The sequence below is a fragment of the Oncorhynchus tshawytscha genome, linkage group LG33, assembly GCF_018296145.1.
Source record: "Oncorhynchus tshawytscha isolate Ot180627B linkage group LG33, Otsh_v2.0, whole genome shotgun sequence".
NCBI classification, from domain to species: domain Eukaryota; kingdom Metazoa; phylum Chordata; class Actinopteri; order Salmoniformes; family Salmonidae; genus Oncorhynchus; species Oncorhynchus tshawytscha.
This window is the reverse complement of record NC_056461.1, coordinates 5,496,683-5,514,792: the sequence shown is the minus strand read 5'-3', so window position 1 is coordinate 5,514,792 and position 18,110 is coordinate 5,496,683. Positions and strand designations below refer to the sequence as shown.

Genomic DNA, 18,110 nt, shown 5'->3' with positions numbered 1-18,110 from the left:
TAATTCATTATTTTGGGTTGTCTCTTTGTCTTAACATGTGGAGAGTGACTTAAAAAACCCTTTGTGTTGCAGTCATGCTGCAGCATTGTAGACCATCTTGTTGACCATCTTGATGGTCGACAGCCTTACCCTCTAGCCGTCGGAAGAAGACGGAGCAAGATTGGACAACTACTACATCGTGGTGGACAAAAGGCTTGTTCCCTGCCAGGCAACTAGTGGTCTGTGTGTATTTGATGAACTGTTCTGTTTGATTGAAGAGTCTAATGCTCAGACGGTTTACAGTGAGGATGACCCTAAGATTGTCTTGTGTGGTAAAGATCAATTTGAAATGCATTTGAATCCGTTGCAATCAGACCCACAGCTCCCATCTGTGTATGGTGTAAAGAATCCTAAGCTAAATTGTTTGCAGCACTTCCACTTTCAAAGTTCTTTAAATTTTCCGGATTGACTGACCATGTCTTAAAGTACAACAGTAAGGTATTTGCTTTTTTGGGGGAGGGGTTACACACACACACACACACACACACACACACACACACACACACACACACACACACACACACACACACACACATATATATATTAGTCAAGGGACAATCTTATCTGCCCACCATCTCAATGCACTCTTTGGCACACTAGCTCTGGTCCAGGACATTATGTTAACCAGTGTTGCTTGTGCCGCCAGCAAGTACACAATAGCAAGCTAGTTTATTGCAATTATGAAACAAATAGTTCATCAATTCTCAGTATATAACAATATTCTTAAATACTTAATACGCCATTCTTTCACACATTGTTGTGTAATATACAAAACCACTGAGTGCAAGTATTAAAATAATTTGGAATGAATTATTCAAGTTATTCAGTTTTGAAATACAAAATATGCAAATTACATATTGGTTTCCTTACCCTGTAAGCAGTCTATGGACAAGGTATGACAGCAATCCATGCCTTCAAGTCCAATGACTTGAATGGGATTTGTGCCACAAGTGCTAAAATGTTAGCATGCGGAAATATTGCCAGGGAAACTAAACCAAAGCATGAATTGCTGTTATACCTTATGCTTATAGGGTAAGGAAACCAATGTGTCATTTTATAATTTGGGTAAACTATCCCTTTAATACAAGATTCGATACATAAGGCAAAGATGGGATATTTGTACAAAATGTTTATTTCAAACGGACATTAAACAAACACAATGGCTTTGACACATTCTTATCTGAAATCCAGACACTAGCAAACAATTGTCGAAGGGAGAAAATGTTTTTTGAGCTATGCAACTAAATAAACAGAAGTGAGGTGTGAGACCGCCACAGCGCAAACATGATATGAACGCCAATGTATAATCCTAACTCCTAAAAGTTCATGAAAAAAAGAGCCAAAAGCCGTCTCAAAGGTAATATTATAATGGAAGAGGTGTGTTAAAAAATGGTGGTAGAAAAGCATTAAGAAGAATTAGAAATTGATGCAGGCTGTTTTTTCATTGTCCGTCAATAGATGGCAGTGCCAGCACTGTAGCTTCAAATCTGTCAGCTTAAAAAACAAAAAAAAAGGATTCTTCGCTCTTTTACATAAGTGTAGCCACTAGACTAGAGGGAAAAAGGGGCTAAACCAAGTTTAATGTGCTCATACTTAGTATGATATATAGTATGATATCATATACTAGTATTCCTTCAGCTTTAAGGCTTTTTTTTTTTGTTAATAAAACTCTCTATATATATATAATGTGAAGCACATAAATCCACTCTTGGTAATGTATGTACAAAGGATGCTACAGGAAATACACTTGGACTTTTCAGAAAATAAAAAATAACTTGGACTTAAATATCCAGAAAAGCTTTCCTTCATCTTCTTGACAGAGCCAAACAATGAGAAACAACGTGCTTTGCGTACCTGTATATTCATGTCTTTGTTGACATGTATAAAGGAGTCCAACTTTTTATCAATACATTATTACCCTTTTCACACTACTGAGCCAAACCCGGGCAGAGCTATACTGGACAATGTGAAAAGTACAGTGTGAATCAGGCAGAGAGAAAAACGCTTTTCAATAGTCCACAAATGTTGAGTTAAGCATAATTACAAAAGTGACCTTATGATGACCACCTTGACTGAATAATGTGCAGAAATGGCATATATACTGTAACTATGAACTTCTTTGACAGTATGTGCACTGACTGAACATAGTCTTTAATCAGTGGGGCGCCATCGAGCAGGACAGGATGAACCCCAAATGCAGGTCAGCCACTCCTGTCTGTCTATTTGATCTCAGTCAAAAAAATAAATATGTCAATAAATAAAGCAGCTATGAAACCTTGAGGGCTCTGAGTGTTTGTGGGAAATGTTTGAGAAACATTTGACTAACAAAAGAAATAGTTACGGAAACTCCTTCCAACAAGTGCTGTGTGAGAACGCATCAACACTGAAAAACGAAATAACTAAAAACGCAGTCTATAAAACATTCAGTTTAGTCATTTATGCATAAAAAAAATAAAAAAAAATCTTCGCCCTTGCCTGCACTTATACACTTTAAATGAGCCTATGGCACGTTTTAAATCATAAACGAATTCTGAAACTTCAAAAAACAAAACAGTAACAGTAATGGACTACCGTATAACACATATTTACACACAAATATGCAAATATTAAAATGGACCATATCTAACTTTGGCTAAAATACTTCTAATATGGTCATGACTCATACCAACCTGCATTTTAAACTAACATAGTACAATATGATCTGTATTTTACTGTAATTTTTAACAGCATTATGCTTAAATGGCCTATCTCTACCTGTACTTCAAACATATAACCTTCTGCCTAATATGGGCATTTGTTACCTGTATCTCTAAACCCTACACGTGCCAGAGGCCAGTGCATCAAGTAGACGCAGTATCAGTGACATAGTGGTTGCGTTCCCTTGCTCAGACGTTACATGCACCAACCAATGGTTGCGTGCCACGCCATCAACTGTGTCATCGACTGACAGATTGGTATAACATATGTTGTGATTTGCTGATACTTAAAATACCTATCCAGGCATTGTAATATCTGGCAGGCGTCAGCAACGCCTGGGCATAGGAACGCGCAAGCTAATGCCACTCCTACAAACCAGTGTATGTCCCTGTCCCAGGGTTCGGTATTGGCCTATAAGCCATGTCAGTCGCTCAGAGAGAAGGGGTGGGGCGTAAAATCATGGAGGTCAAAGCTGAGCTCCAGACCCATATTTTGTTTTAGAAAGCACGGGCCTTTAGGCCAAATACACCAGACCATATTGGCAGATATTCAAAAGACAACATTGTTTATCTCCAACTCCTCCATTGGTGTTGTTTTAGAGGCACAGGCATATAGGCAGAATACATCAGGCCAATTAGGCCGATAAGAGTTGACGTTGTCTTTCATCAATGTTTTTTTATTTAATCTCAATCCACACGTCTCTGAGGCAGCGCCCCCCAGTGGGCTGGGGGTGTCAGGGCATGTCTGCATGTTTGTAGTAGCCCTTCTGGATGGCAGCGAAGGCAATGCTCTCAGCGGAGCGCCTCTGGTCCAGACTGAGAAGGGCCTGGAGCAGGGAGTTGATGTCCGCTTTCAGGCCCTCCTTCTGCATCCAGTTCTTCAGCAGGTCATACACCTTGTCGCTAGGGGGGGCACTCTCTGCCATCTTGATGTGGTTGTCATGGACGCCGATGTAGCGGAAAAACTTGTTGTGGATCCGCACGTCCAGGCACTCATCGAAGAGGTCAAAGCTCTTCTTCAGGGACGTCTCATCCCCTGGGGAGAGAAAGGAGAAATGGTACCTTGGTTCATTGTTGCTGATATCAGAAATAGGGGAGTTTTTCCTCTTTTCCTGACCACCAAGAAAATATGGGCTCTAGTTATAGACACTAACTAAGATTCAAACTTTTTTCCTGAACCAGTCATCAGGAGAAAAACTCCCAGCCATTGTCTTAGAAAACATAACTCTTTGTCATGATATTTCCTTTGAATTATTATTGCACTTTAAATAATACATTTTAAAAAGGTAAGCAGCCAAAACAACAATAAGAGAGCTTTCTATAGACAAACATGTACAGTCCTGCACTGATTTAATGGTGCTCCGCATCAACTATTATCTATTTAAGAATCTGTGGCGGTCAAGAATGTTTGTGTAAATGTATGTAAATTGGTGGTTTTGTCTTTATTCGTCTTTTTTCTTTATGTTGAAGTTTGGTCCCAGCCAATGTCATGTCTAGTTTTGGTCCCAGCCAATGTCATGTCTAGTTTTGGGTCTATGTTTGTGGAATGTTAAGTTTGGTCCCAGCCAATGTCATGTCTAGTTTTGGGTCTATGTTTGTGGAATGTTAAGTTGTCCTTTTTATCTGTACATTTGTGTATTGGGGTCCTGAGTGGCACAGTGGTCTAAGACACTGCATCTTAGCGCTAGAGGCGTCACTACAGACACACTTGTTCAAATCCAGGCTGTATCATAACCAGCTGTGATTGGTAGTCCCATAGGGCGGTGCACAATTGGCCCAGCGTTGTCTGGGTTTGGCCAGTGTAGGCTGTCATTGTAAATAAGAATTTGTTCTTAACTAACTTGCCTAGTTAAATAAAGGTTAAATAAAAAACTTTAAAAATATATAAAAAAAATTATCTGTAGGGGTCTGTTCAGGCAGTGTGCTTCCCCTGTCACATTTTGTCCATTTTCTCAGCCTTACAAAAGAGCTCCTTGTTAGGGTCCAAATTGTAAATTGTTGCTAACCTTATAGTGCCGGAGAGTTAACTCATAAAGCAATCAACCACTGAACACAAGGTAACGAGGTTTAAACGTGGAGCCGTCAGTAAATAAGCACACAGAATTTACTTCAGGGAGAGAAACAAACAAAGCCAAGCTACATTGAATACATACTAATATAGTTCAGTAGCACACACTCTACTAGTTAAATACCTTATAGGAGTCTCTATTCATCCAATTAAAATCGTAGGATGAAAGGACCACATATAAAATCCATAATTAAATAATGGATCAAATTCATGATTGATTTGATTTTCTGAGGCCTGACTTTAACTCAACGGTATTCCATCTCTATGGGGTGTATTCAGTGAGGTGAAACGCTCCAAACCTTGCATATAGAAATGTAAACTAGTACACCCTATTTACCTGACAATCACACAGTATTTGTTCTACCCAATAGATTTCTATCTGACCGTTCAGTAAAAATTCTCTCTTCTAAACAGACCCGTCAGGACAGGATGAATGTGTTGTTTATGGTGTGTGTGTGGAACCCCTCCCTACTAGCACCCGGCCCACCCTCCAGCTCTGTGTGGGGTCTCTTACCTATCAGGGACACCAGTCTCTTCTGCAGAGGATCATCCTGAAACGCAACAGAAGGAAAAACAAGAGTTATAACCACAGCCCTTCTAAGACCACCAGGGGACACCAGGGACAAATCTGTTATCCGTTTAGAAATATGTCAAACAGTATTAGTATTATGAAAGTCTGCCTTGGTTAAAATACTGAAAACTTTGATAATGTTATTCCACTTATTAGGACGTGTCTGTTGCAGGAATGCACAACTCCAGTCTCTGCCCTCTAGAACTGAAGTTGTGCTCACATGATCTGGTGCACGTAGGGTTTGTGTGGTTTTGTGTCCTAGGCCAAACCTAGCCCCAGGGTCCCTGCCCTCTGTTCCCCCCTCCTGCTATAACTGTATCCCCTACATTCCCCCCTCTCTGGCTCTGGTCCTCGTCTAACCTCCTCTGCCCCCATATCCCTCAAGCTCTCCTACTTCACAACACCCCTGCCTCACTCACCCTGGCTGTGGGCTGCAGTCTCTGGGCGGAGGGGCTGTGTCGGGGGGAGCTGCCCGACGAGGCTGCCCCGGCGGTGGGCAGGGCCGACAGGCTGGTCTGGGAGGAGCTGGTGGTGTTGGGCAGGCTGTCGCCCAGGCCCCGGTCCTCATCCTCCCCCAATCCCAGGGGATGGGAGGCCTTGATCAGGCCGCCCTGGGTCTCCTGCAGCAGGGGACGTGACTCGGGACGGACCTCCTCCCCCCCCTCCCCCTCCAGGCCAGCATTCTGGCTGTTCTGTCTCTCCTCTGCTGTGGGTCCACTCTCACCCTGAGGGAGAGATAAATAAAGAGAGGGAGTAAGAGAGAGAGAGAGATAGAGCACGCGAGAGAGAGAAAGAGAGGACGAGACAGAGAGAGAGAGGTAGTGAGGGAGAGAGAGAGAGAGAGATAGAGCACGCGAGAGAGAGAAAGAGAGGACGAGACAGAGAGAGAGAGAGAGAGAGAGAGAGAGGAGAGAGAGAGAGAGAGAGAGAGAGAGAGAGAGGAGAGAGAGAGAGAGAGAGAAAAGAGACAGAGAGAGAGAGAGAGAGAGAGGTGGTGAGGGAGAGAGAGAGAGAGAGAGAGAGAGAGATAGAGAGAGAGAGAGAGAGAGAGACAGAGAGAGAGAGAGAGAGAGAGAGAGAGAGAGAGAGAGAGAGAGAGAGAGAGAGAGAGAGAGAGAGAGAGAGAGAGAGAGAGAGATAGAGCACACGAGAGAGAGAAAGAGAGGACGAGACAGAGAGAGAGAGAGAGAGAGAGAGGTGGTGAGGGAGAGAGAGAGAGAGAGAGAGAGAGAGACAGAGACATAGAGAGAGAGAGAGAGAGAGGTGGTGAGGGAGAGAGAGAGAGAGAGAGAGACAGAGAGAGAGAGAGAGAGAGAGAGAGAGAGAGGTGGTGAGGGAGATAAGGAGACGGCATGGAGAGCGAGTGTGAAGCATGGAAGTTCACTTAGCAGATCAAAGTACACTCTGAGACGACAAATTTAAAAAATTCACCACCAGAGATTCATATCAATCCAACAGACATATATTGATCTACACTGACGATATATAACATAACCCCAATAGCATAAAGGGATAGAGATGGGAAAACTTACAATGGCAATCTTCACAATGTCACTGGAGTCACAGCGACTGTCTGAACCTGAGAGACAAACTAAAACACAAAGAGAACTATTAGAGAACCAATCTACAATATTTTGAATCAATATGTATTTCAATACACAGGAGTGGCAAGGAACATTTATTTTGGTTACTCACCTGGCCGAAATGTACATGGCCTCTTGATCCAAAGCCACACACCAATCCCGATGAAGAGGAGGAAGAGCAAGAGCAGAATGACCAATGGCGTAACTTTTGGGAAGGGGAAATGAGGAAACAACCACTTAGAACATTGGTATTCAAACATTTTCAGCGGGGACCCCATTTTTTCGACAAGAATTCCTTGCGACCCCAACCCAAATCTAATGACACAACTTTAAATCTGTATATTCAGATTTTTAAATCAACAAATGACCTTCAATTCATTGCATTTTTATCTCTTATCAAAATGAAAAGAAAACAATAAATACACTGACTCAATATAATTGTATTTTTCAAATTATCTTTCTCAAAAACATTTGCATATTATCCCATACAATAATCTGTACTCTTAATTTGGTGTACATAAAATAATACAAATATGTTTGGGGCGACCCCACTGCAATTCCCCCGAGACTCCACTAGTGGTCGCAACCCCGAGTTTGAATAGCACCGATTTAGAATCATGTCTCATCATGATGAGCATATGACATCAATTGTATGCTGTTCATTCTCTTTATTTGATTGGTCCTCAATAAAAATGATTCAGAGCCTATAAAACAGAGCTATAAAGACTTATGTACAGTGGAGTAAACTACTTACGTAAAAATACATTAAAGTACTACTTAAGTAGTTTTTTGGGGTATCTGTACTTTACTTGACTATTTATATTTTTGACAACTTTTACTTTTACTTCAATACATTACTAAAGAAAATAATGTACTTTTTACTGCATATATTTTCCCTAACACCCAAAAGTACTTGTTACATTTTGACAGGAAAACGGTCCAATTCATCCACTTATCAAGAGAACATACTTGGTCAACCCTACTGCCTCTGATCTGGCGGACTCACTAAACACAAATGCTTCATTTGTAAATTAATTTCTTAGTGTTGGAGTGTGCCCCTGGCTATCCGTAAATAAGAAATAAAATACAATTTGTGCTGTCTGGTTTGCATAATATAAGGAATTTGAAATGATTCATACTTTTACGTTTGATACTTAAGTATATTTAAAACCAAATACTTTAGTATTTCATTTTCTATTAAGGTATCTTTACTTCAAACTCAAGTATGGCTTTGAGTCCCTTTTCCACCACTGCTTATATAGACCTACCTATGGTCTCTGCAGAGATGGGGGCGGGGGTGGGGATGACAATCGGGTGGAGGGTAGTGGAGATGTCTCGTTTCCTACACGCAGTGTTGGAGATGGGGGTGCATTTCTTCACCTCCTCCTCCCCCGCTTTACACCTGGGAAGACAAGAAAAGAGATAGAGGAATTAGTCTTTTATTCTTTGATGGGGCTAGTGTTACTTCAGTAGAGAATTAGTTCAAATATGACAGTGCTGATCTCAGATCTGTTTGTGTGGTCTTGCCAACTCCTATGGTCATGCCAATGACCATAGAAGTTGGCTATACAGCACAAACAGATCTGGGACCAGACTACTGTTAAGTATGCCTAGTGGTGTGATCTCTGGACTGGGGTCTGGAGGTGTAAACAGGGCTCTAAATTGTGACAATTGTGGTTGTATATGCTCCTAAATATTTTTCTGTGCGAACTGGAATTTTTATTTGTCGCTGTACCACTATTTCCAAGTGCCCTAGAGAAAAAAGCGAGTGCAGATTCGTGACCGTTATGATTGCACCATTACTATACTGCAGAGAAAATATGTCTGGGCGATATGGCCAGATATCATATCACAATATTTTTCTCATTTTTTACGGGATGATGCTATTTGACAGTATTTTATGTTTTTTAATAATACAAGCTCTAAATATGCTTAATGAGTAGTGCATGATCCTAGGGTGGACAACAAATACATTGTAAGTGGTTTTAATAGGGTTTTCTCTCTGCATTTTATACTGTTCAATCAAACTTCAACCCAAAATAACTTTTTACATTTCTGGATTTCCTTCATTCATTTGTTATAATTCCCACACTGTACCACATCTGTTTTGTCTTTGCATGCCTCTATTTGTATGCCTCTATTTGTATGCCTCTATTTGTATGCCTCTATTTGTATGCCTCTATTTGTATGCCTCTATTTGTATGCCTCTATTTGTATGCCTCTATTTGTCTGCCTCTATTTGTATGCCTCTATTTGTATGCCTCTATTTGTATGCCTCTATTTGTATGCCTCTATTTGTATGCCTCTATTTGTATGCCTCTATTTGTATGCCTCTATTTGTATGCCTCTATTTGTATGCCTCTATTTGTATGCCTCTATTTGTATGCCTCTATTTGTATGCCTCTATTTGTCTGCCTCTATTTGTATGCCTCTATTTGTATGCCTCTATTTGTCTGCCTCTATTTGTATGCCCTCTTTGTTGCCTCTGTATGCCTCTATTTGTATGCCTCTATTTGTATGCCTCTATTTGTCTGCCTCTATTTGTCTGCCTCTATTTGTATGCCTCTATTTGTATGCCTCTATTTGTATGCCTCTATTTGTTGCCTATTTGTATGCCTTTATGCCTCTCTGTATGCCTCTATTTGTCTGCCTCTATTTGTATGCCTCTGCCTTTGTATGCCTCTATTTGTATGCCTCTATTTGTCTGCCTCTATTTGTCTGCCTCTATTTGTATTTGCCTCTATTTGTATGCCTCTATTTGTCTGCCTCTATTTGTATGCCTCTATTTGTATGCCTCCTCTATTTGTATGCCTCTATTTGTCTGCCTCTATTTGTATGCCTCTATTTGTATGCCTCTATTTGTCTGCCTCTATTTGTATGCCTCTATTTGTATGCCTCTATTTGTATGCCTCTTTGTCTGCCTCTATTTGTATGCCTCTATTTGTATGCCTCTATTTGTATGCCTCTATTTGTCTGCCTCTATTTGTATGCCTCTATTTGTATGCCTCTATTTGTATGCCTCTATTTGTATGCCTCTATTTGTCTGCCTCTATTTGTCTGCCTCTATTTGTCTGCCTCTATTTGTCTGCCTCTATTTGTCACTTTTTTTTCTTCCTTTTTCTTATTTATTATTCTCATCTATAACCATGTATTTTCAATGGATTCAATGGCAGTTCCTACTTTAGCCACAAGGGACTGATTTCTAGCGTGCCAGCTCTGCCTCAAAGGCAATAGAAAGAAAAGTACATGTGCTAAACCCGAAGCCCTTGTAAAATAATTAGCAGTTCTCAACTGTTACCAGTCTAGTACTATTTAGAGTTTCATCACTCAGTTATTACATCTACAGTGGGGCCAAAAAGTATTTAGTCAGCCACCAATTGTGCAAATACTTATTTTCCAACATAATTTGCAAATAAATTCATTAAAAATCCTACAATGTGATTTTCTGGATTTTTTTTCTTCTCATTTTGTCTGTCATAGTTGAAGTGTACCTATGATAAAAATTACAGGCCTCTCTCATCTTTTTAAGTTTGAGAACTTGCACAATTGGTGGCTGACTAAATACTTTTTTGCCCCACTGTATATAATATTAAACAAACCAGACATTTAAATACCGTTATGTAAAGTAAAGTCAAAAAATCTAAACCGGTTCATACATCACCCTTACAAAAAAAGATAGCAGTTTTGAAACTGCAGTAAATGTGCAGTAATTGCAGTCGACTGTGGTATTTTGAATGCAGTAATTGCAGAATAACTGAAGTAAAGGTTGACCGATTAATTTGCATGGCCGATTAATCTGGGCCGATTTCAAGTTTTCATAACAATCGGTAATCAGCCTTTTTGGACGCCGATTATGGCAGATTAAATTGCAATCCACGAGGCATTAAAAGGACCTTGTGGCTGCAAGGAGCCACGGTAAGTTGCGAGCTAGCAGTAAACTTATCTTATACAAAACAATCAATCTTAACATAATCACTAGTTAACTACACATGGTTGATGATATTACTAGTTTAACTAGCTTGTCCTGTGTTGCATATAATCAATGCGGTGCCTGTTAATTTATCATCGAATCACAGCCTACTTCAACTTCGCCAAACGGGTGATGATTTACCAAAAGCGCATTTGCGAAAAAAAGCACAATCGTAGCGTGTCCTGCGTTGCATATAATCGATGTGGTGCGTATCGTAGCGTGTCCTGCGTTGCATATAATCGATGTGGTGCGTATCGTTGCTCCAATGTGTACCTAACCATAAACATCAATGCCTTTCTTAAAATGAATACACAAGTATATCTTTTTAAACCTGCATATTTAGTTAAAAGAAATTCATGTTAGCAGGCAATATTAACTAGGGAAATTGTGTCCCTTCTCTTGTGCTCACTGCAAGCAGAGTCAGGGTATATGCAGCAGTTTGGGCCGCCTGGCTCGTTGCGAACTGTGTGAAGACCATTTCTTCCTAACAAAGACCGAAATTAAGTTGGCAGAATTTTACATAATTATGACATAACATTGAAGGTTGTAATGTAAACAGCAATATTTAGGGATGCCACCCGTTGGATAAAATACTGAACGGTTCCGTTCACTGAAAGAATAAACGTTTTGTTTTTGAAATTATAGATTCCGGATTTGACCATATTAAATTACCAAAGGCTTGTATTTCCATGTGTTTATTATATTATAATTAAGTCTATGATTTGATATTTGATAGAGCAGTCTGACTGAGAGGTGGTAGGCAGCAGCAGCCTCGTAAGCATTCATTCAAACAGCACTTTCGTGCGTTTGTCAGCAGCTCTTAGCAATGATTGATGCACAGCGCTGTTTATGACTTCAAGCCTATAAACTCCCAAGATTAGGCTAGCAATAATATAAAAATAATATAATATAATAACTACAACCTAAAACTTCTTAACTGGGAATATTGAAGACTCATGGTAAAAGGAACCACCAGCTTTCATATGTTCTCATGTTCTGAGCAAGGAACTTAAACGTGAACTTTTTTTACATGGGACATATTGCACTTTTACTTTCTTCTCCAACACTTTGTTTTTGCATTATTTAAACCAAATTGAACATGTTTTATTATTTATTTGAGACCAAATAGATTTTATTGATGTATTATATTAACCTCTCTAGGGGGTGTGCGACGCTAACGTCCCACCTGGCCAACATCCAGTGAAATTGCAGAGCGCCAAATTCAAAAACAGAAATACTCATGATAAAAATTCATGAAACATACGTGTTATACATCTTTTAAAGATGAACTTCTTGTTACGGTGTCAGATTTCAAAAATACTTTACGGTGGAAGCAAACCATGCGATTATCTGAGAACAGCGCCCAGCAGACAAATCATTACAAACAGAAACCAGCCAAGTAGACGAGTAACAAAAGTCAGAAATAGCGATACAATTAATCACTTACCTTTGATGATCTTCATATGGTTACACTCACAAACTCCCAGTTACCAAATAAATGTTTGTTTTGTTTGATTTAGTCCCTCTTTATATCCAAAAACCTCTGTTTTGTTAGCATGTTTTGTTCAGTAAAACACTGTCAAACAACATCCGGTGAAATTGCAGAGCGTGAAACTCAACAAAACAGAAATTCTCATAATAAACATACATAAAAGATACAAATGTTATACACCAGCTTAAAGATAAACTTCTTGTTGATCCAACCGCTGTGTCAGATTTCAAAAAGGCCTTACGGCGAAAGCAAACCATGCAATTATCTGAGAACAGCGCCCAGTAGACAAATCATTACAAACAGTTAGCAGAAATAAGAGGAGTAACAAAAGTCAGAAATAGCATTCAAATGTATCACTTACCTTTGATGACCTTTGATGATCTTCATATGATTGCACTCCCAAGACTCCATATTACACAATAAATGTTCATTTTGTTCGATCAAGTCCCTCTTTATATTCAAAAACATCCGTTTTGTTGGTGTTTTGTTCAGTAACCCATTGGAACAAAGCGCGGTCACAACAGACAGACACATTTAAAAAAAAAGTACCATAAAGGTTTGTTGAAACATGTCAAACGATATTTATAATTAATCCTCAGATTGTTTTTGTCATAAATAATCAATCATATTTCAATCAGACAAAAGCTTTGTCAATAGAAAAGAAAAACAAGAAATGTGCGCTCACAATCTGGACTCGTGTCTGGAAATTTCCACTGTCCTTTCATTGAACGTGGTGTTTCGACCCTCATTTTTCATAGTAAAAGCCTGAAACAATGCCTAAAGACTGGCCACATGTAGAAGAAGCCATAGGGATCGTGATCTGCGTCATAAGTCTTTGTATGATGGATAGGATTTCAATGGAAAAACACAATTTCAAAATAAAAGCACTTCATTGATGGATTTTCCTCAGGTTTTCACCAGCCATATCAGTTCTGTTATACTCACAGGCATTATTTTAACAGTTTTGGAAACTTTAGAGTGTTTTCTATCCAAATCTACCAATTATATGCATATCCTAGCTTCTTGGCTTTTCATCCAAAATTCCGAATGCTGCCCCTTACCCTAGTGAGGTTAAGTTAAAATAAAAGTGTTCATTGTTCATTCAGTGTTGTAATCGTCATTATCACAAATACATATATAAAATATTTTTTGGGTCCTCCAATCATCGGTATCGGCATTGAATAATCATAATCGGTCGACCTCTAAACTGAAGTGATACTGCACTGTTTCACTGGTTAAAGAAGGATGTTTAAGCCTTGAGACAATTGAGACATGGATTGTGTATGTGTGCCATTCAAAATTTGAATGGGCAAGACAAAAGCCTTTGAACGGGGTATGGTAGCAAGTGCCAGGTGCACCAGTTTGAGTGTCTCAAGAACGGCAACGCTGCTGGGTTTTTCACACTCAACAGTTACCTGTGTGTATCAAGAATGATCCACCACCCAAAGGACATCCAGCCAACTTGACACAACTGTGGCAAGCATTGAAGCCAGCATCCCTTCCGACAGCTATTCGAGTTCATGCCCCGACAAATGAGGCTGTTCTGAGGGCAAAAGGGGGTGCAACGCAATAGTAGGAAAGTGTTCCTAATGTTTTGTACACTCAGTGTATAGTAAAATATGGTTTCGCCGCCCAGCCTAAGAAAACTTCTTGTTTCCTAGCCCAAACCGTTCAAAAGTTCTACCCATATTACCAGCGCTACGTTTCTTTTCTTCCATCACGCTTTAGGCGGCCGATATTACATTCATAAACCATGTTATTGGCCGTTCTAAAACTACTCGCGGAACATTAACCTTGTTCAGTCATGATACCTCGTTAGCTAGGTAGCTAACAATCTGGTAATTTACATTATGGGGAACAGAAAGAAGCTTCTGACAGATCTCTTGCATGTCTTCACTCACTCACTAGCTTGACTATCTTAAAGAAACAGTGTACAATCTCAATAGGAAATAGTGCTTTTTTCACAGTATTCCAAAAATGACTGTAATTTCAATGACAGGTATTTGTATCAACAGCTTTATAATAAACACGTCTTTACAGACGTATTCATTACACATTCGCTTCTAAAACGTGCTTCAAAAGTAGCTGGAATACTTACAGGCCCAATATAACCTGTATCTCAAACAATTTTGTACAATTTCATGTGGTCCTAAATGTTATGTTGTGTGCCTAACTTTGATTTGTTTTTATTTAGAGGCCTGGGTGTAAATGTTTAAGCTGGCACTCACTTGGCACATCTCTTGCAGACCTCACAGGCCTGCTCTGGCACACAGAAGGTGCCCGCTTGACACTGGCACTGGGTGTCTGCTGTACTGGTACAGGGCACTGTCTGGCTCTGGTCTGTGAAGGGAGAGAGGGAGAGAGTACTAATATATTCTACATTCAATAATACAGGTAGCAGTTTATTTTCAGCTGGTATACAGTGCCTTCGGAAAGTATTCAGATCCCTTGACTTTTTCCACATCTTGTTACGTTACAGCCTTATTTTTAAATGGATTAAATAAAGCAATGTCCTCAGAAATCTAAACACAATACCCCATAATGAAAAAGCAAAAACGGGTTTTTAATTTGTATTAAAAAAATCAATAAATAACTTATTTACATAAGTATTCAGACCCTTTGCTATGAGACTCGAAATTGAGCTCAATTGCATCCTGTTTCTACTAATCATCCTTGAGATGTTTTTACAACTTTATTGGAGTACATCAGTTGTAAATTCAATTGATTGGACATGATTTGGAAATGCACACACCTGTCTATATAAGGTCTCACAGTTGACAGTGCACGTCAGAGCAAAAACAAAGCCATAAGGATGAAGGAATTGTCCATAGAGCTCAGAGACAGGATTGTGTCGAGGTACAGATCTGGGGAAGGGTACCAAAAAACTTCTGTAGCATTGAAGGTTTCCAAGAACACAGTGGCCTCCATCAATCTTAAATGGAAGAAGTTTGGAACCACCAAGACTCTTCCTAGAGCTGGCCGCCCAGCCAAACTGAGCAATCGGGGGAGAAGGGCCTTGGTCAGGGAGGTGACCAAGAACCCGATGGTCACTCTGACAGAGCTCCAGAGTTCCTCTGTGGAGATGGGAGAACCTTCCAGAATGACAGCCGTCTCTGGTGGACTGCTGCAATCAGGCCTTTATGATAGAGTGGCAAGACGGAAGCCACTCCTCAGTAAAATGCACACGACAGCCTGCATGGAGTGACCATGAGAAACATGGTCAAACAAAATTCTCTGGCCTGAATGCCAAGCGTCAACTCTGGAGGAAACTTGGCACCATCCCTACGGTGAAGCATGGTGGTGGCAGCATCATGCTGCGGGGATGTTTTCTGCTGCAAGGACTGGGAGACTAGTCAGGATCGAAGCAAAGATGAACAGAGCAAAGTACAGAGAGATCCTTGATGAAAACCTGCTCCAGAGCGCTCAGGACCTCAGATTGGGGTGACGGTTCACATTCCAACAGGACAGCGACCATAAGCACACAGCCAAGACAACGTAGGAGTGGCTTTGGAACAAGTCTCTGAATGTCCTTGAGTGGTCCAGCCAGAGCCCCGACGTGAACCCGATTGAACATCTCTGAAAATATTTGAAAATAGCTATGCAGCAACGCTCCCCATCCAACCTGACAGCGCTTGAGGATCTGCAGAGAAGAATGGTAGAAACTCCCCAAATACAGGTATGCCAAGCTTGTCGCGTCATACCCAAGAAAACTCGATGCCATAATCACTGCCAAAGGTGCTTCAACAAAGTAATGGCCTCCCGAGTGGCAAAGTGGTCTAAGGCACTGCATCGTAGTGCTAGTTGTGCCACTAGAGATTCTGGGTTTGAGTCCAGGCTCTGTTGCAGCCGGGCGCAACCGGGAGACCCATGGGGTGGGTGCACAATTGGCCCTGCGTCGTCCGGGTTAGGCTGGCTCGGATGTCCTTGTCCCATAGCGCACTAGTGGCTCCTGTGGCGGGCCGGGCACAGTGCACGCTGACACAGTTGCCACGTGCGTGGTGTTTCCTCCGACACATACAGTTTATGGGTTAAGTGGGCACTGTGTCAAGAAGCAGTGCAGCTTGGTTGGGTTGTGTTTTGGAGGACGCACGGCTCTCTGCCTCCCCCGAGTCCATACCGGAGTTGCAGCGATGAGACAAGACTGTAACTACCAATAAGAAAAAGGGAGTAAAACTAACAATTTAAAAAACATTTATTTAAAATAAATACTTGATATTTGTGATATTTCAACAACAAAAAACGTGTAGGCAAAAAATTTCTACAAACCTGTTTTTGCTTTGTCATTATGGGGTATTGTATACAGATGGATGATGGGAAAAAACTATTTAAGGCTGTAACCTTGCAAAATGTGGAAAAAGTCAAGGGGTCTGAATACTTTTCGAAGGCACTATATATCACTAAGTTATTCTTATTTAATTACCTTGCAATATCCTTATCAGGCATTTTGAAAAATAAACACCAGGTATTTAGGGTACTGTTTTACACGAGAGACCAATAAACTAAACCGATAAACTAAACCGATGCCAAGGTCAAAAATAGCCACTAAATTGACTGCGTTACTCAAAAGATCATAGTGCGCTCATAAAATCTTTTAATACAATGACCCAACAAGAACCATAAAAAACAATTTCACAACATGTGAATGATAAGAAAATGAATTCTGCAGAAAAGTAATCCTGCAGAAAGTAACTTTGTAATATAGCTGGCTAAAGAAAAAGACTAACAAGATGATATAGTAGCTGGAGGATACATTTTCTTAGTTTGATTTAAATCGGTCTTTTCTTAGATGCTCTCTCTGTGTACAGCGTGAGAGACTATTTGATGAAAGCCTTCTGAAACATCATTTTTTACACCACAACTTAATACAATTGTGCTTTTGAGCGAGAGTTTTAAGACAAAGATTTGTCTGTTTACACAGTGTGGACTCTGATGTGTGTAAGCACTGATGCACTCACATAATCATGCTCTTTCTCAACACCTCAGTGACTAGCCACGGGGCACAGACGTCAGTTCAACGTCTAGTTTTGATTTACATTTGGTTGAGTTGTCAACTAACGTGAATTCAACAAGAAATCGACAGACAAATTCCACGTGATTGGATTTAGGTTAAAAGTTGAGTGGAAAAATGACTAAATGCCCTTACGTTGATTACTTTTTGCAAATCCAATTAGTTTTCCACACCATCACATTGATTTTTAGCGCTGAAATAACAACGTTGCTTCAACTAGTTTTTGCCCAGTGGGGAAGAACAAAACATGTCAATCTCCTGTAACAGTAGTCTCCATAGTCTCTTTTCTTTGGGTCAGGCCTTTCACTTGGCACAAAGACACACGGTGTGGGAGACAATACAACACAACCACATCCAACTGCTGTGCAAGGTAACGCAACCACACACATGACTCTCCTGAGACAGGTAACAAACAATCTGCTTTCAGTGTGTGTGAAACAAAACAACAAAGACCCACCCACATATGCCATGTAATACCATTGGATCATATTACCATACAGGGAGAAAGCCACAATGTATTATTCTGCCCTCTCTGGAGCAAAAGTCTATCAAGTTAAACTGCCCAATGCTCCATGAAAATACATCTGGAATGGTTGTCTACCTTGGTTAATAGTTTATGAATTGGCAACAGACAAAAGAGAGGGTCACTCTGCTTGATTGACCAGAAATAGCTAACTTCATGT

General features: G+C 40.3%; 1 protein-coding gene across 1 annotated transcript in view; it reads right to left on the bottom strand.

Annotated features, from left to right (window-relative positions):
- Nucleotides 1–1,148: 1,148 nt before the first annotated feature.
- The window catches only part of LOC112230781 (tumor necrosis factor receptor superfamily member 10A), a 36,577-nt gene continuing 19,615 nt past the window's right edge, over nucleotides 1,149–18,110 (bottom strand). Inside the window, exons 4-10 of the mRNA XM_024397066.2 lie at nucleotides 14,648–14,759; nucleotides 8,226–8,359; nucleotides 7,070–7,162; nucleotides 6,907–6,965; nucleotides 5,794–6,099; nucleotides 5,318–5,354; nucleotides 1,149–3,771 (exon numbers count right to left, since the gene is read on the bottom strand). Of these exons, the coding sequence (XP_024252834.1) occupies nucleotides 3,470–3,771; nucleotides 5,318–5,354; nucleotides 5,794–6,099; nucleotides 6,907–6,965; nucleotides 7,070–7,162; nucleotides 8,226–8,359; nucleotides 14,648–14,759 (1,043 nt within the window). The 3' untranslated portion in view covers nucleotides 1,149–3,469. The remainder of the gene's footprint in view (nucleotides 3,772–5,317; nucleotides 5,355–5,793; nucleotides 6,100–6,906; nucleotides 6,966–7,069; nucleotides 7,163–8,225; nucleotides 8,360–14,647; nucleotides 14,760–18,110) is intronic.